The sequence below is a fragment of the Grampus griseus genome (assembly GCF_964374135.1).
Source record: "Grampus griseus genome assembly, chromosome: 11".
In the NCBI taxonomy this organism is placed as follows: Eukaryota; Metazoa; Chordata; class Mammalia; order Artiodactyla; family Delphinidae; genus Grampus; species Grampus griseus.
In genome coordinates, this window is record NC_139005.1 from 304,858 (window position 1) to 323,813 (window position 18,956).

The 18,956-nt window shown below is 50.1% G+C and overlaps 1 protein-coding gene across 16 annotated transcripts in view; it reads left to right on the forward strand.

The window, feature by feature from the left end:
• Positions 1-18,956, forward strand: part of MICAL3 (microtubule associated monooxygenase, calponin and LIM domain containing 3) — a 185,340-nt gene that overhangs the window by 95,523 nt on the left and 70,861 nt on the right. For 10 of the 16 annotated variants that reach the window (XM_082665676.1, XM_082665683.1, XM_082665682.1 and 7 more), the window contains 6 exons: positions 1,278-1,361; positions 4,204-4,302; positions 5,958-6,014; positions 8,067-8,174; positions 10,443-10,550; positions 11,024-11,210. In XM_082665676.1, coding sequence (XP_082521802.1) covers positions 1,278-1,361; positions 4,204-4,302; positions 5,958-6,014; positions 8,067-8,174; positions 10,443-10,550; positions 11,024-11,210 — 643 coding nt within the window. Of the gene's footprint in view, positions 1-1,277; positions 1,362-4,203; positions 4,303-5,957; positions 6,015-8,066; positions 8,293-10,442; positions 10,551-11,023; positions 11,211-18,956 lie in introns of those variants that run through there. The other 6 variants (XM_082665678.1, XM_082665686.1, XM_082665677.1 and 3 more) reach the window with 4 other exon arrangements.

Below are 18,956 nucleotides of genomic sequence, written 5' to 3' on the forward strand. Positions count from 1 at the left end.
CCTGAGGGCTCAGGGCTCGAGACTGGCGTCTGCGTGGGGCAGGGACGAGGGTTCCTGTCCTTACCCGCCAGGCCCACCTGAGGATCTTTAAAACGGGGTGTCCAGGTCTGTGTACGTAGGTGTGTGTTCACGTACATGCATACGTAAGTAATATAAGAGGTACCTGCTTATTGAGGAAAATACTGGAAAGTGTAATTAAGGCCCCTATAATTCTGTTAATATTTTGCTATGTTTCTTTCTGGTCTTTTTTTAGTGCATTCTTGTTTTCATGGTTGAGGTCATTCTTAACGTACACTTTCCTGTTCTGCTTTCTTCATGTAACTTTGGGTGTATTTCCATGTTCCAAACTCTATAAGCCTCTTCCAAAGTGTGTGCTCCATGCTTTTCTTAACTCTTCCTCTGGTGCTGGATGTTTAGTTGTTTCTCATCTTTGATGAAGGGCAGAGAGGTAGACACTCTTGTGTGTTGCACATGGTTTTCCTAACTGTCCTTGAACTAGGTCACGAGTGTGAGCACTGTAAAGGTTCTCCGTGGACTGCCCTCACTCCCCAAGTCCTGCCGAGGGCTGGACTGCCATGTCTGTTAGGTCTCGTCTCTCCTCTTGCTTGTCTAAAAGTCACTAAGGCTTCTCACAAGAGGAGGTACAGGCATTGTGAGATCCACAATGAACATTTCTTCTAAAACTCCGTGTGCGGGGAGCACCTCTTCATCTTCGCCACGTGCGCCAGCCCTTGTTCCTGTGGACCAGGGACCAGGCCGACCCCATCACTGACTTCTTCCCACGTCTAGTGCTTGGTTAGATCCTCACGCTCCAGGCGTTCGTGCCGAGGCCCACAGAGAGCGTGCAGGCTCGATTGTGAACGTGTGAGGCTGCCGGGCGGCCGTAGCAGCCCAGGTTCCATCCTCCTCAGCAAGGCTGGGGTGCTCTCCACTAGAGGAAGTGTGTCCCCACTCATTTTGAGTGGAAAGATTCATTTTCCAAGCCAGAATTAGTGGTTTAGGCTCAGAGCATTGAGCTTGGGAAAAGGATAATCAGAATTACAGTTTCTGTTTGTCTTTTCTTTTGCATTTGGCTTCGCCCGAGTTGGGGAGGGAGGATTTTCCTTTGTAAGTGTAACTTCCTAGAACTAATTCTGTGCACCCTCCTTCAGTTCTTAGATGAGTGTCTATCCTCCGGGAGAACCATTTTTGTGTCTGCTACCTTAATGCTTTTTTTTTTTTTTTTTTTTTGTCTCCGTGTCCTGTCCCCTATCCAATACTTGGCCTGTGTGTCACAGCCGACACAAGAGCGTGGGCTCAGCCAGCCGTCCTGCTGCCTGCCTGAGCAGGGTCGCCCTGCTCCCGCCCCCCAGTGGAAACAGGTAAAGGAACTGCCCAGGGACCAGAATGGGTGCTGGGCCTTCCCACCTGCTCCTCCTCCGAGCCAGCCGGGTGGGGCCTGCACTGTAGAGCCCTAGGTCACGGGGTAGGGATCTCTGTGCTCATTTGAGTGGCGACTCTGGGGGAAGGTTTAAGAGACACTACTGATAGTATTGCATGACTTGTTTAACTCCTTGGGATTTGGGAAACCCGTGAAAAGGGTGGGCTGTTACATTGGTGTTGAAACTAGCTGAAGTTATGTGGTACCTGTGTTCAGGTACTTAGCCTTTGGGGTTTTGCTGTTATAACCTTTGTCCCAAGTTGACCTTTGGCTGAAATGCATCCGCGTGACCCCTGGAGGACAATCCCGAGTTTCTAGAGCTTGGGGCTCGGGGCAGTGGTCTTCTCGTGTTAAACAGGAAAATGTTACCCAAGAAATAGTCTCAAACTGGTTTTTTCCTTGTTTCAGATCATGGACAGAGATGATCATGGGCGTTTTCTCAGTGTTTTGTCCACATTTAAAATACTCTTTTTGGAAATTTTCACTAAAGTTTCTGCAAGATCTCCTGTAAAGCTGCTTCTCCTACATAGTATAGAGTGGGGCGGAAAGAAAGAGGGGCTGGCGCCTGGCGGGGAACAGGAAACCCGCCAGAGTGATGGGAGGCCTCTGCTCTGTTCCCCCCATGTCACAGCCCTGAGTGCGGCCTGGGTTTGCTGTCTCTTGGTTTGGAATCGCTGAGGACTGGGGTTCTGAGCAGTCAGAGGGGCTGACCCTGATTCCCTCCTGTGCTGGGAGGTGCTGGGGAGTGGTGAGTTAGATTTGAGTTGAATTACACTTAGGGCAGAATGTTTCTTTCTGACTTTTCTTTTGATAATATGCACGTTAAGGCAGGGCCCGTGAGGCTGAGGTGGAAGCTTGGGAGCAGCGTCCAAAGTCACCATGAAGCCAAGCTGCCTCTCTCCCCATGCTTGGGGAGGGGAGGTCTTCTGAGGAAAACTCATTAGAAATTCACTTCTATTTTCCTTACTTACCCTTTGCCTAGGGTAGACCTTTGAAGTCTAGGTGGAAGGTATGATTTGAAGGTCAGTCTTGAATTGAGTATTACTAAAGGGGAAGGTGAACTCTGCACTACATTCCCAGGTTCTTACACTAGTCACGGAGGTGGACTGAGACAGGGAAGCACAGTTGGTGGGTGAAGAGGTGACTCTGAGTGGCACGTCCTGGAGTGGCTCTGGGTGGGCATCCCAGGAAGCCCGGGTCAGGGACCCGAGGGGCTGGCTCGACCGCCACTGCTGCCTCCGTCCCGTGGAAGATGGGCTTGGCTTCCGCTGGGTGCTGGGCTGCAGGGGTGCCCAGAGCCCTGCTTCTCCTGTTGCTGCAGCGGCTGGGAGCCTCCAGCCTGTGCGGGTGCTGCCTGATGCACCCAGGTGATTTGTGATCACGGTTGGTGGCGTTGAGTATGTACCGCCAGGCTCTCCAGGCCGAACAGACCCTTAAAGTGAAGCCTGGTCTGGGGAAGGGGTACCGGAGATGCCGGTCAGGAGCAGCAGCCGGGTAGCTGGACCCCGTTAGATCCTATGTGTAGAGCGGAATTGTAATGTGCTGGGCTGTGAGAGGACCCATGTCACACAGCTCTCACGTCCTCCTGAGATGTGTTCACAAACGACTTATCCCCAGTGCTAAGTCAGGGATGGCGTTATGAGCCTTGCTTTGCCCATTTATCCCCTGAAAGACAGAGCACTGGAGGGCCACGCCAGTTGACGCACCAGTCCAGGGGCACAGGAAGTCCAGGGGTGCGCCCTGGGGGCTGACGGCGTGCCTTCCTGTGACTCACTTGCTGTTTCCCTGGAAGCGGCTCCAACTGAGGCAGGCGGGTGTGGCGAGCACAGTGGTGAGGAAGAGTGTGGGGATGCTCGCTTCTCGTCACCTTCCTGTGGCGTCACCCGGCTCTTCCCTCCCCACCTCATCCCCTTCTGATCTCAGAAATGGGTCCTGCAGGCGAATTCTGCGGTTAAGCAGCCTTGGTTTGGCTGTAGATGGTCAGTGGTGTGGGAACAGACAGAGGAGTGGGTTCTGTGGCCTCTTCCCCTCCAGGCTTTGCTGGGAGCCGCCTCACACGGTAGCTCTGGACGTGAGGAACCTGAGGCTTCCTCTGACTCGGGAATCTGGTGGTTCCTTTAGCACTGCAGGGTTCTGTCAATCAGAGACAGGTTCACAGGAAGCGGACACCGTGGGAAAGTGATCCACAGACATTGTGTGGTGTCAGTTAGCGAAAGGTGTTAATTTTATACCCTGTTTCCTGTTCGTTCTTGTATTTCTGTGGTCGTCTCCCAGAACCTTCCGCGTGTGAGTGAGGGGACTGAGCAGGGGGAAGCAGTGGCAGGACGTGGGCGTGGGTGGCCCAGGAGGTGCTGGTCTGCTGCTGCAGGTGCCCGGGCGCCCCCGCTGTGGGCAGCAGTCGCCACGCTCACCCCGTAACGGGAGTCTGTGTGCCCTTCTCTCTACTTGTAACTGAGCCCCTTTTACCCCCCAGCCTCCCTGATAAGCCAGCAGAGAAGAATATGCCCTGGTCCCTGGCATTTAGAAAGTGCTGCTGTGCAAGTCCTGACCCCGCAGTGGCTGCAGAGATGACTCTGGGATCTGCAGACAGAGCACCTCTGCCCCGAGGCCACGACAGGCGGGACAGGCCCCTGCCTGAACACGCCAGTTTGTGCTGAGGATGGATGGGTGGGGAAGGGCCTCTGGGATGCTTTTGGCAAATGCCTTCAGTCCTTCCAGACCCAGCCTCAACGTGGCCACCATTTCACCTGTGTTCTCTCTGTTTGTGTCTATTGGCGTAAAAGCGACAGGAAAAGGAGCATTCTCGGACCTGCCCCAAAAAAGTGATCACTCTCTCTCCTCCCCCTACTCCGCCTCCCTGTCGGGCACGTGGCGACCAGCAGGTGACCCCCTCTGCATGCTCCGCTGTCCTGTGTGCCTGCCTGCCTGTGGGGGTGGCCAGGGGAGAGACCAAGTCAGGATCCCCTCATTTCAGTGATGACTTACTGGCGAAACGACCTTTGCTGGTGGGCCTCAGGATAGCACATCGTCCGTTCAAACCCTGGGTAGTTTAATCTAGTCCCGCATCACAGGACTACAACTGTGCAGCCACAAACTAAAATTTAAACTGTACTTGACACAGATGCGAGGTCCAAAAGCCCTGGAGAGCATTTTTATGTAACCCCATTGAAATCAGCCATTTTTGTCTTGCTGCCCAAGGAGATACTGTTAAGGTGAATGTTGGGAAGCTTTTTATAGGGCTCCACTCTGTGAGTTTGGCTCCTTCTGATTTTGAGAGCCCTGCCTCTTGCTTATCCAGCTTTTGCCAACAAACAGCTGCCCTTTCCGTCCGCCCCACTCACTGTCCAGGCAGACCACTGGAGAAGTGCTTCAAGGCGAGTTAACCCCACGTGCTTTGCGGCCAGCACGCTCGTATGAAGTGCGTTTATAGAACGGCTTTTTTCACTTGTGTTGTATGTCCCTATAAAGTAAAACACTGATTTTGAAGGTAGGATCTATGGAAAGACATTTTCTCAGCTATGGTAGCCTATTTAGAAGGTGATCCCATAATGTGTCTGATATGCAGGGGCCCAGCCTATGTCCCTGGGTCTGGACGCTGAACCCTTGTAGGGTAGTGACCACCCTGGGCCCTGTCTCTGCCCAAGAACCAATGTGGGGCATTTCCTCTGACTCAGGCAGTGTTCTCAGTGCTTTTCCTGTGTCATCTTGGTCTGTTCTCACAATAAGCCTACGAGGCAGGTCCTGTTATCCTCACCTTTTACAGATGAGGAGACCGTGGTGCAGGCTAGGGGGGCCAAGTAGTTGTGCGAAGTCACACAGTGAGCAGAGAGCTAGGAGCTGAACCCAAGTGGTGTGACTCTGGAGCCCGAGCCCCGGCCTCGTCCTGCCCGCGGACACTGCGCGCTCACGGGCTCTGGACAACAGAGTGGCCACGTCGGGAGCTCCGGGTCAGTTCTTGCAGCAGGGCAGGGCCATACGGTGAGTGCTGGGCTATCCAGAGAGTGACTAGGGTCCTAGACGGCCCAACCCCACGTCACTGTGTTAGTGGTTTCCTCAGGGCAGCGGAGGCGGCGTGGGCCTGGGTCACGGTCCCCAGCCTCTTGGGTGCAGCTTCTGTGCTCCCCTCGCCCCTTAGTGCTGTGCGCTCTTGGAGTCTCCCGTGGGCTGTTGTCGCCTCTAATGCCTTGGTGTGGAAGCTTCACCCTCCTAACCTGCCTCTCCTGTTAGCCTTCCGTTGAATGCCTCTGATCACGTGCCGCTGTGTGAAAGAAATATGTTTGTTCCACCTGTGTACTAACCGTAGTTCCTTATTTATCCACGTAGCTGACCTCGTTGGAGGCCAGGTGGGAGAACAGCTCTGCAGAGCTGCCCTTGGGTCACAGGATTTGATGTAGACGGGACTGTGGTTACTTGGGATTGGGGACCAGTAGACAACAGGTTATGTGTTGAAATGAGCTCTCACTTTCTGGGGCTGTCACTTAGTAGGTCCAGATAGAGCATTTGGATGGAGCTTAAGTTTCTATTTTGTTGCCAACAGACGTACAGCGCTCTTGATGCTGACAGCCGTGGCAAGCAGAGTCCCCACCACGAGAGGGTAAAAGCACGACTGTGGCATGGGGGGCTGGCAGCCACACAGATGCGGCACGCTGGGGTGGGGGCGCAGGCGTGGCCCCTCTCCTTGCTTTTTCCACACTCTGGTCACCCAGCCGAGAGCCGGGACTCTTCTCGCTTACAGTGATGACCCTTGCAAATAGCATTCACGGTGGAACATCCATCCACTCAGCGCCAGACCAGATAGGAACCCTGAGAGTTTGTGCCCTGTGAGCGGCCTCTTCCCCTCCCTGCGCCCCCTTCCCACTCCCAGATATGCACCTTTGGCTTCTGGGGAAGGGTCGAGGTCAGTAAGCAGGAGGCGCTTGCTTGGCTGCTTCCGGGATCCTGACGCAGACATGCTGAGAAAGCCGAAGCTCTCAGAGCGTGGGGCTCTTCAGGTGTGAAGAGGACGGGGCGGGGCAGGCAGGTGATGACAAGACAGGGTCCATAGTGAACAGTGGTGTCTGTTCGAGACGCTAGTAGGGAGGTGCCTGAGCACACCTGGCCATCGTATGATCTGACGAGTTGCAGAGATGCTCATCTCAAAACCTGCTGACTATGAAACTTTTTTGGTTGTTATTGTTACCCTTAAATGGAGGCCTGAGTGGGTGTAGCTCTGCAGCCAGAATGAAGAATCATCTCTAACTGTTCATTTCGCATGGGCCCTCTCCTCTTATTTTTGCCTCCCCCTCTGCCTTTGCTCTCTGAGAAATGCCCTCGTGGCTGAGCAGTAAGTCTGGTTCCCTCCTGGACCCATTAGGAAAGTAGTGGTAGCACTGTCTTCCTACCAGTTGCCAGGCAGGAAGCAGGCCCGGGTGGGGGAGGGGGGCCTTTCCATGTCACCCGTGTCACCCACAGCTTCACTGCCTGTGCCCAGCCTTTCTTCCTTCTTCCCAGGCTGGTTCCTGTCAAGAAGAAAGCTAGGCACTTTGACTGCACAGGGCAATGCCCTCCGTTTTGGGGAATGCCTATCTGAGGAGGTGCTGATGGTCTTGGATGAAACGGTCTCAGTGGGGAGCGGAGGGAAGTAGGTGGAGGAAAGAGAGATTGAATGGGGAAGCTGGTAGAAGTTGGGGCTGCAGGGCACCGAGGACAGATGGGATTTGGAGCTCAGGAAGCAGCAGGGTTGGCGGGAGTTTTCCTTCATTTCCCCGGTGGGCTGGTCTCCAGGGTCTTCGGTGCAGGGTTCCAATCCAGGTACTCCTGGGGGGTCACTGTTGTTGTTCCTTCCCGGACTCTCCCTCTACCGCCCACCAGTCCAGCTGTGCGCTTGCCTGCTCGCTGCCGTCCAGGGAGTTTCTCTCTGAGCCTCTGGAGCAGAGGCTGGTGACACCCCCCATCACCCGTGACACGCCTGAAGCTTTGAAGTTAGTGCGAGCTGAAGGCCGAGGGGTGCTTCTTCCCTGCGGCCCGCAGGTATCTCAGCCCGAACCTGCAGGCAGCGAAGCGGTTACTGCTCGCCAAGCTCGCAGCCCCTCCTGGCTTGGGGACCGGACAGTGCCTGGCTGCTGGGCCCACTTTTGCTCCACGTGCTGCATGCAGTCTGCAGAGGGTTGGGGCCAGCTCCGGGGCAAGCTCTGTATCTGAGCCCCACCAGGAGGAGGAGGAGGGGCCCCTTTCCTGGCTTTTATGGAGAAAGCGAGCTTTGCTCCAGAGCTGTCGTCTCCTGTCTGCTCCTCTTAAGGCCAGCAGAGTGACGAGCCGGTGGAATCTCCTTGTGCTCAAGAGAAATTCCAGCCCAGGCCGTGAGGGGCTCTGCAGGGCACACAGGACGTGTGAATAGGACGCTGCCTGCTGGCTGGCAGCACTGTGCACTTGAGAGCAGGGGTGCAGACAAGGTTTCCTGGGGGGCCGTGTTCCAGTGCGGGTGTGGCTGTGAGTGTGAGGCACAGTGGGAGCCTGGAATGAGCCACTGATGCTTCTGGAACTAAGAGCGTTTCTTTACTGCATTTGTCATCCAGATAAAGGGTCTGTGTTCCTTGTGTTCAGGTCAGCGTGTAACTTTTAACTTAACGTTTCCTTTGATTTTTTTTCTCCGTCTTGTATTTTATAGCCAGAGCCTGAGCCTTCTCGTCGATTTTTTGTCGACCAGTGGGAGCTTTCTCTAAGCCTCCGCTCCGCCAGCCGCCCTGCCTCTCCCTCCTCTGACTTCCTCCGACAGGTAGCGGGGCCCAGGGCTTGGCCAGGCTCGTCCTCTTCAGCCTGCACTTTCTTCACCCACACGAACGGCAGCCTGTCTCCTTAGGAATCCAGTTGTGTGTGTCCGTCATGCATGTGAGGTCGGTAGGCGTCCACCTGAGTTAAGGAGGCTGCTAGCTTCACTGCAGCAAATTCTGTCCCAGTCAACCCATTTTCATTATAGTCCAACTGTATCAAATAATGAGAAAGCACTTTGTAGCCATTAGCTTTTTTTAACTCCAGACCTCTTCCTATTAATGTGTTATAAAATATGAACCATTGTGTAATTAAATCTCTTAAAGAGAGTGGTGGATACACAGTATTCTGGGTGCCTCTTGAATTGTAATCTCTTAAGGAAGAGCTCTGCTGTTTCCTGTGATGGAACTGACCCAGCTGTGGACGAGTTTACAGAGAGATTGCAGGGGCTTTTGTCCTTTCTGTTTGTTTCCTGTTCTTGAGCTGGTAGCAGACTGTAGAGAATGATACGCATGTGTGGTGGCCACAGTATAAGTCCAGAGAGTACTACATTTCGACTGTTTCTTAAGAGTGGGGAGAGGAAAACCATCTGCTTTTCATGCCAGAAACAAATAGGACTCGAGTCTCCACCTCTCTTAGGGGTGTGCTCGTCAGTACTGTCACATCGCTGAGAACTGAAGTTGACAGATGCCTTTGCACTAGCAGCCCTGGGCTATACTTGCTGAGAGTGCTGGTTCTGATGGGAGAGCAGGGTCCTGGCTGAACAGGGAGGACCCTGGGCTTGCCCAGTGTCCCAGCCTCAGACTTGGCATCTGCTCCACGCTCCCACTCATCTGCTGCAGTTTCCTACTCCCTGGCGTCAGCTGTTCGATGCTCAGCTTGGCTGTGCCTGGGTTCCTGTCTGTTCCAGGCTTAAGCTTCCCTAATGTTTCTAATCCAAAGAAGGCTTAGGTCTAAGAGCCACTTGTGTTTCTCGACCACAGATGGGTATAAGCTGTGGAGTTAACGAGCAGATGGCACTATCCTTTGGAAATCGCCTTATTTTAAATTGAAAATATAATTGACTCCTCGGTTCCAGCTGAACCTTGGAGAATCGTTTGCTCATTTGTGCTGCTGTCGTGCTTGTATTTACACCGGGTCAGTTTCCCCCTAGGGCATTCCTCTGGTTTGTCCCTGGCCCGCCCAGGACGTGCCATTGCTCAGACTGGTGATTCTTTTACACACGGTTTCGTGTGTTCAGACCGTTTCCTGATGGGGTTGTTGGCATCCCCAGCACAACTGCTCCCGGCATGTTTTGGATTTGGAATTAGAGTGAGGGCTCCTCAGACCCGGCGGGCACACAGCTGCTGAGAGGCGTGTCATACACACTGGGTGTCTGGGCCGTCCGCACAGGACGAGCTCAAAGCTGGGCTCCCACAGGAAGGTTTGCCATTGAAATTTATAGTTTTCTCCTGCTGCTTTTTCAACATTGCTAGAAAGAGGATTGAGGTGGTTGGATTTTTTTTTCTTTTATCTTGTTTCAACGTATAAAGATATAACCCCTCCTGGACTAGAAACACTTTCTGGCTTCCACAGCAACCGTGTCAGCAGTGCCCCAGCTGGTCCGGAAGGCTTGGTCTCAGGGCTCAGGGGAACACAGAAGTCTCCATGGGGAGAACGGGCAGAGAAGGGTTCTTCCTGGTAAAGCCCGGGGGCCTCTGGTGCACAGGACAGGGGCCCTGAGCGAAGGAGGTCATAGTGAAGACGGCTGTCATCCCCGGTGACACTGGGCTGTTGGCATCCGTTACCCAGATGGAGAGTCGGCCTTACTTTCTTTCTAAATGAGGAAATAACTCCCCAGGTCCTCTCCCAGGCCCTGGGATGTGCCTTCAGTCTGGTGCCCGCTGCCTTAAGTGAGGTGTTCTCTTAGGTTCTTTGAGGTTCTCTGTGTGTAATCTGAGCCGCTGGGTGGTAGGCCCTTCTCACTCTGTTTGCATCCATCTTGTCGTCCCGCCTCCACATCCCCCGCACTTCGTCCAGAGGGACATGAGAGACCAGGTTCTCCTTCCTGAATTTCACTGTCTCTGTGGCCATCGCTCCCGCCTGTGCTGACACTGGTGTGTGGACACTGACACCTAGTCCCCTGCTCGTGGGCACTGTGTTGGCATGTTTGTTGCTGCACCTTGTATTCATTTTATACCTTTCGAAGATTTTTTTCCCCTGTCTTCTTAATTTATTTATTTTTTTCCTTCTCATTTCCCTTCTTTCTGGTCGTTTAACAATCTCCAACCAATAGAAGTATATAAAGATGTACACGGGCGGAGTGAGCTCATTGGCTGAGCAGATAGCCAATCAGCTTCAAAGGAAAGAACAGCCTAAAACCCTTCTAGACAAGAAGGAACTGGTAAGATACACTAAGGGCACTGTCTGTCTAGATAAGACAGCTCTGGTAAACAAGCCTGCTTTGTTCTAAGTAGCTCAGTGGCATATATGGCTGCTGCGTGCCATGTGGTAATTATTTTTTGAGGTTGTCTGAATTTTATAACTGAACTTCTAGGACTGAAACCGTTGTTTAGAATGTTGTGTGAACAGCATACTCAGTATCTCTAAAGTGATTGCTCTAGAGTCCAGGGCCTGTGTCCATGGAGAACCACGGGAACACCTTCAGATCAGAATCCGTTAAGAGGATTTGGTTTGCTTGTTATGAAATCGTGTAGAACAGACGCAGTGCCAAGTGCTGCGTGGGCACTGGAGGCACCGGCCTGTGGTGGTGCGCGGCTCCCGTCCCCAGGCAGAACCGCGTAGGGAGGGTTGTGCGCCCTGGGGAGGGGCCGGGAGGCCTCGCCTGATGCGTGTCCCCCCACCCCCCACCCCCAGGGCTCCATGAAGAAGGAGTTCCCACAGAACTTGGGAGGCAGCGACACCTGCTACTTCTGCCGGAAGCGGGTCTACGTGATGGAGCGCCTGAGCGCCGAGGGCAAGTTCTTCCACCGGAGCTGCTTCAAGTGCGAGTACTGCGCCACCACCCTGCGCCTCTCGGCCTACGCATACGCCCTCGAGGACGGTGAGTCCCCGCGCTGGAGGCCGCACCCAGACTCAAGGGCCCCCGCTGCGTTCTTACACTGATGCTCTCTTTTCTGCCTCTCCTGAGCCTTCCCATCCACCCCCCTGTAGTCTGTGTTTTCTCCCAGACTCTTTCTTATAAATATTTCTGCAGAGTCACCAAGCTGTATCATAGATGACTCAGTGACCATGGTGATGAGAAGGGCATGCGTTTACCTAAATCGTTTCCCTGGCTTCACAGACACCTGCTGTCGTACCTCACGGTGGGGATCTTAAGATAAAAGGGACCTGAGGAGAGTAAGTCTTTTTTGTGTTCGCTTTAGAGAAGAAGAATCACAGGCTTATAGAAGCCACATTTCTTGCCTAAGGTCAGTGACAGCACATTGAAACTGTATCCGCTGCCACTGTTCTCAGACCTTGGCTTCCTGAAGGTGCCTGAGTTATGCCCAGTGTCACCTGTGCTCTCTCGTATCAGCATCTCTGGTGAATTGAGAGCATGTTGCCCAGGCCTCAGTCTGGTTACTGTGCTGTTCAAGCCCTGGCCTTTTGTGATATTTGTTGGTTTTATAGTGGAATGACCTTGATAAGGCAGAAGGTGGAGAATTATGCAGACAGGTAACAAAGCCTGATGGAGAGGCGTGTCTGCCGCCTGAAAACCCTTTGGGGTTAATTGGAAAAGGTCACCGGAGACATCAGTGATTCCTACGCCCCTTCCTACAGGAAGCAGAAGGGACCTTATGAGAGGCCATCTTACTGATTCAACAATAATGAAAAGACCCAGATTAACAGAAGGGGGAAATAAATCCTCAGGTCCCTTGCACTGACTGAGGAGACTGTCAGGGGATGTCACACGGGAGAGGGATGCCCCCTGCGGTGAGGAGACAGTCCTCCAGGCTCTTCGACTAGTGAGCAAGGAGCGGCCGGAAGAGCTGAGTGGTGACCTGAGAAAAGCTGACTCTACTGTTGTGGCACCTGGTCCTCTTGTTACGTTAGTGAAAAGCACCAGCCAGCGAGGGAAGAGGTGAGACAATTGTCTATACTGTTAGGTATCAGTATTCCCACACACCTGGTCTTTGGATAGTGCCTTTGCTCTCCCCGGATGGGGCTGGCAGATGGAGCCCACGCAGTGTTTCTAACTGTCCGCGAGGTCTGCCTAGAAAGATCCCTTCAGGTCCAGCGAATCGATCCACGAGTATTTTTGCCCATAGATTGTGCGCCACACCTTTGCCACATTCTCCTGAGGGCATAGATGGTGTAAGAGGGGCCGTCCTGATGGAATGATCCGGCAGCGTAAGGGAGTGACCAAGGGCGACGGTGCGTAGTGCAGACTGTAACTTTGTGAACTACAGAGGAGGAGGAGTCCGGGAAGCTCAGGAGGGTCAGGAACTACTTAGCCATCCTGCCGTGGACTCTGGAGCATGGTGGGCGAGGGCTCAGCAGAGGGGCGGAGGAGCCGGTGTGCCCAGCGAGAGGGCAGCGGAGCCCGGGGGAGTGACCATGGTGTGGGGGCCGGACGAGCAGGCCCACGTGCTTAGGCACGGCCTTCCTGACAGCGGGCCTGACCAGCTCCCCAGACTTCAGCGCAGGTGAACCTTTCCCTCAGCTCCGCCCTCCTCAGTGACAGCTGGACTTGGGAAAGGAGGGAATCTTAGGGGTCCTGAGGGTTTAGCCTCATGAGGTTCAGAAATCTAATGGAAGAGCCTCAGGTGAGAGAGAAAAGGGCAGGGATTGTGGCTCCGGAGAGAGGGGGTTAACCCAGCCCGTGCCGGGCCCTTAACAACATATTGTGACGTTTCATCCTCATGACCACCGGAAGGTAGCTAACTTTATTGCTGTAATTTTACACATCAGGAAACTGAGTTCAGAGAAGCTGTAAGTTACTTGTCCAGGTCCACACAGCAATAAGTGACCTCTGAGGTCCCCCAGGTCAGACGTCCTGGGGTTAGCGCTTCTGGCCCATGGCAACTCCGGCCTGGTCAGTGGGGACTCACTCACTTGAGAGAGGCGTCCAGGTTTTACCCTTGTCCCTTCAGCCCCTTTAAAAGGATGGAGTCTTTCTGTTGCCACAGACTAGCTTATTTGCCTGCTGCCACCTCTTAAGACAAGGACTCTAAATCAAACAGTGTGTCTGTCACGTCTTTCCTGTCCTCTCGAGGAGAGAAAACACACACCGTCCACTGAGGAGGTCTGAAGGGCCGCCCTCGGGAGTGACGAGCCCGCTGCCCCCCGCCACTGCCCTGTGTCTGCTCCCACAGGGCAGCCCAGGGAATCTTAAAGAGACAAGCAGATCTTCCCGGCCTCCCACTGTTCACCCTGACAACCCCTGTGGCACAGGTGGACCCGCGGTCCCCGGGGCTGAGAGCTCCGTGCGTCCTCCCAGCTTGCCCCCCGGCCCCCTGCTTCTGCCTGTCCCCTGCGAGCTGCTCGCTTCTCCGTTGCACTGACATGCGTGCGCTCGCTGTGTCCTCTGCTGGAGTGCGCCCCTCCCACCCTCACGGGGCAGCCTCCTGTCGCCACACGTTCTTTCCCCGGAGAGGCGGCAGGGCTCCTCTGCCTCCTGACCAGAACATCTCTGGCTCTGACCTGTCCTGACGACTCTGACCTGGAGTTGCTGGGGGAAGGAATCTGTGGCCCGTCTGCCTCAGGCTCGCCTCTTAGCTGTCTGTTTTCTCCAGTTCCATCTTCAGTCATTCCTACGTTTATTGTCGAGGTTCCTGAATTTACTTAGACCATCTAAAATCAGTGACTTGACGGGATCAACCATGCTTTGTGGTTGCTTTGTGACGTTAGCGTGGCCATACTTGCTGATTGAGATGGGCACCATTGTGAAGAGCCAGGCATCCGATGTTCAAGTCCTGTCCGAGACTCGCTAGCGTGGCTTAGCCTTTCTGTGCCTCACTGGGTTTTGAGGATTAAATGAGTCAATAGTTGTAAAGCACTTACAGTATTTGGCACATGGTAAATGTTAGATGAAAATCAGCCCTTTTTGTTATTAACGTAAGAAGCAAAAAGTATCACCAAGTTGGGTTTGGGAAGGGGTTTGAGGTGCATTAATCGAGCAGCTACAGTGCAGGACATGTGATGATGTCTCATTGATGGCTCTCACCCCACGAGACGGTGTGGTCTTCATGCTCTACATGAGGAAACGCGTGCTGAGAGGGTCACGTACCACTGAGTGGCTGGGATGGTGCCTGCACTGAGCTCTGGTTTCAGTGTGTGTGTTCCTCCCCTCAGGTTTTGCTGCATTCGTAGAGAAAACAAGGGTTTGGAATTTTCTTTTTACCTTTTGGTCAGGCTCATGGGACTCGTTTTTGAAACCTAAACCTCTTTACTTTATTAATTTAGGATACCGTAACAATTCAATGAGGATTCCCTGGTAGGTCAGTCTATTGAGTTGTATTTTTAAATCTAGAATTCTTTTACTAGAAAAAAAGCAAATTAATGGAGGAAAAATAGAAGAAAGGAATGAACCTAACTGTAGTTTTGTCGTTAGGTTGTAGTTTTCTGATACTACAATAAATAAGACTCTTGGTTGAAAGTAATGGAAACCCAGATCAGATTAAAGTTTATGCATAAGATTGACATCTTTCTTGCAGATAGCAGGGCTGCCCCTTCTCTCTCCCCATCCCTAAGAATCTGTTAGCCTAACTTAGCCACATGCCGGATCCTAGAGCACCGTGTCCTGGGGTGGGCTGGAGGGAAAGGGGATATTCTGATTGACCTATCTGGGTCATTTATCCACTTCTGTGCTGGGTAATGTCAGGCCACGTAGTTGGCAGCCCCATCAGAGTCATGTGGAGGAGGGAAGAGTGTTCCTTAAAGAATGAGACACAAGACAGGCAAAAAGTAGTGTGTGATCCAAGCACCAATACTTTTGTCTTGTCCTAATTACATTTTATCTTGGCCAAAATTCGCAAAAGTGAAATGGTTTATTACAGATTGTAGAAGGAGATTGTGTCCAAGCTGCTAAAAATAACCCACGACTCAACTCCCCTTATAGAGAGATAAGCAGTGGGGTTGATAGTCCTTTGCTCTCAAGTGCCCCTGACAGGAGGTGTGGTTCTCTGAGTTCTGATTACGTGCCAGGAGCTAGTGGGAAACTCTTATTTCAGAAAATATACTATCTATATGAATATTATTTGAAATTATGAAAGTCCACAAACTCTCTTTCTAAAAGATTTATGCAGTGTTGGGAGGGGGAGAAGTACCCGTAAAAGGAGAACAGAAGTCAGTTACTCTGAGGGGAAAAGAGAGAGAGAGATGTAATCGGATCACCAGGAGAAGGGAAGACGAATGCCATTCATTTATCTCCTTGACTTTTTTTTTGAGATATAATTGACACATTGGTTTATGTGTACTGCCCGTTGATTTGACACATTTATTTGTAAAGTTATTACCACCACAGTGTAACCTAGGCTAAAACCACAGTGTTACCACCTCCGTGCCATCACATAGTTACTAACTCTTTTCTGTGGTGAGAACATTTAAGACCCACTCTTTAAGCAACATTCAGGTATATGACGCAGTATTATTTGCTTTGATCACCATGCTGTGCGTTAGATCCCCAAACTTGTTAATCTTATAATTGGAAGTCCCTACTCCTTGGCCAATATCTCCTCATTTCCCCTCCCCCCACCCCTACTGGCCACCATTCTACTCTCTGTTTCTCGGAGTTTGTCTTTTTTAGATTCCACATGTAGGTGATATACAGTATTTGTCTTTCTCTGTCTGACTTATTTCACTTAACACAGTGCCCTGAAGGTCCATCCAGGTTGTCATATAGCAGGATTTCCTCCTTGCTCATGGCTGAATAATATTCCATTGTGTATACATATGTGTATGTATATATATATTATATATATATATCCATCCGTGGATGGAAGCTTGGGTTGTTCTTGTATCTTGGCCATTGTAAATAATGCTGCTATGAACATGGGGGTGCATATATCTTTTATTATAATTAGTGTTTTTGTTTTCTTCAGATAAATACCCAGAAATGGAATTCCTGGATCATATGGTAGTTCTATTTTTAATTTTTTGAGGAACCTCCATACTGTTCTCCATAGTGGCTACACCAATTTACATTCCCACCAACAGTGCATGAGGGTTCCCTTTTCTCCAGACCCTCTCCAACGCTTGTTACCTCTTGTCTTTTTGACAGTAGGCATTCTGTCTGGTATGTGGTGATATCCTGAGGTTTTGATTTGCATTTCCCTTATGACTAGTGATGTTGAGCCCCTTTTCATCTATATGTTGGCCATTTGTATGTCTGTTTTGGGAAACTCTTCAGTTCCCCTGCTCATTTTTTAAACAGGTTGTTAGGTTCTTTGCTGTTGGGTTATATGAGTTCCATATATATTTTGAAGATTAACCCATAGTTTGGGACCTTTTTTGTGGTGTGCAAGATATATTTTTTTAATAACAATTTTTTTCAAAGATTTATTTTTTATTTATTTTATTTATTTTTGGCTGCATTGGGTCTTAGTTGCGAGATGCAGGATCTTCATTGAAGCATGCGGGATCTTTCATTGCGGCACATGGGCTCTTCGTTGTGGTGTGTGGGCTTCTCTCTAGTTGTGGCCTGCAGGCTCCAGGGCACATGGGCTCAGTAGTTGTGGCATGCGGGCTTAGTTGCCCTGCGGCTGTGGGATCTTAGTTCCCCAGCAAGGAATCGAACCTGTGTCCCCTGAATTGGAAGGCAGATTCTTTACCAGTGGATCACCAGGGAAGTCCCTATAATAACTTTATTTTATTTTATTTTGAATTTTATTTTATTTATTTTTTATACAGCAGGTTCTTATTAGTTATCCATTTTATACATGTTAGTGTATATATGTCAATCCCAATCTCCCAATTCATTACTTTTTTTTTTTTAAGTTGCGGCATGCGGGACCTAGTTCCCTGACCAGGGATCGAACCCAGGCCCCCTGCATTGGGAACACAGAATCTTAACCACTGCACCACCAGGGAAGTCCCCATACTGTTTTGATTACTATAGCTTAGTAATATAGTTTAAAATCAGGAAGTGTGATGCCTCTAGCTTTGCTCTTCTTTCTCAGGATTGCTTTGGTTATTTGGGATCCTTTGTGGTTCCATACAAGTTTTACAATTGTTTTTTGAGTTTCTGTGAAAAATGGCATTGAAATTTTAATAGAGATTACAGTGAATCTATAGATGGCTTTGGGTAATGTGAACATTATAACAATATTCTGATCCATGAACACTGGATATCTTCCCATTTATTTGTGTTTTCAGTTTCTTTCATCAAAGTCTTATAGTTTTCAGTGTATAGGTCTTTCATCTCCTCGGTTAGGTTTATTCCTAAGAATTTTATTTTATTTTTTGATGCTATTATGAATGGGATTTTTTTCTTCATTTTTTTTCTGATGTTTCGTTGTTAGTGTATAGAAACACAACTGTTTTCTATATGTTGATTTTGTATCCTGCAACTTTCCTAAATTTCTAGCAGTTTTTTGGGGTGGAGTCTTTAGCATTTTCTGTATATAAGATCATATCATCTACAAACGAAAACAGTTTTACTTCTTCCTTATCTATTTGGAAGCCTTTTTTTTTTCTTTTTCTTGCCTGATTGTTCTGGCTAGGATTTCCAGTATTGAATAGGAATGGTGAGAGTGGGTAGCCTTGTCTTGTTCCTGATCTTAGAAGAAAAGCTTTCAACCTTTTGCTGTTGAATATGATATTAGCTGTGAGCTTGTCATATATGGCCTTTATTTTGTTGGTACAGTGCTTTTATACCAAGTTTTTTGAGCACTTTTTATCATGAGAGGATGTTGTACTTTGTCAAATGCTTTTCTGCATCTGTTGAGATGATCATTTTTTTTTCTCTCTGTTAATGTGGTGAATCCCATTTATTGACTTATGGCTATTGAACCATCCTTGCATTCCTGGAATAAATCCCACTTGGTAATGCTGTATGATCCTTTTTTTTTTTTTTTTTTTTGTGGTACGCAGGCCTCTCCTGTTGTGGAGCACAGGCTCCGGATGCACAGGCTCAGCGGCCATGGCTCACGGGCCCAGCCGCTGCACGGCATGTGGGATCTTCCCGGACTGGGGCACGAACCCGTGTCCCCTGCATCAGCAGGCGGACTCTCAAGCACTGCGCCACCGGGGAAGCCCTATGATCCTTTTAATGTGCTGTTGAATTTGGTTTGCTAATATTTTGTTGAGAATTTTTACATCTGTATTCATCAGGGGTATTGGTCTGTAATTTTCTTTTCTTGTACTGTCCTTATCTGGCTTTGGTAATGATAGTCTCATAAAATGAGTTTGGGAGTGTTCCCTCCCGTTCAGTTATTTGGAAGCGTTTGAGAAGTATTGTTAATTCTTCTTTAAATGTTTGGTAGAGTTCACCAGTGAAACCATCTGGTCCTGGGCTTTTCTGTTTTGCGAGGGTTTTGTTTACTGATTCAGTCTCCTTACTCAATATTGGTCTGTTCAGATTTTCTGTTTCTTCATGAGACTCAGATTTAATAGGTTGTATGTTTCTAGGAATTTATTCATTTCTACTAGATTATCCAGCTTTTTGGCATATAATTGTTTTTAGCAGTTTCTTACGATCCTCTGTGTTTCTGTGGTATCAGTTGTAATGTCTTCGATCATTTCTGATTTTATTTATTTGAGTCTTCTCTCTGTTTTTCTGAATTAGTCTCATAAAAGTTTGTTAATTTTGTTTATCTTTTCAAAAAAAATCAGGTTCATTGATCTATTCTATTGTATTTCTGGTTAG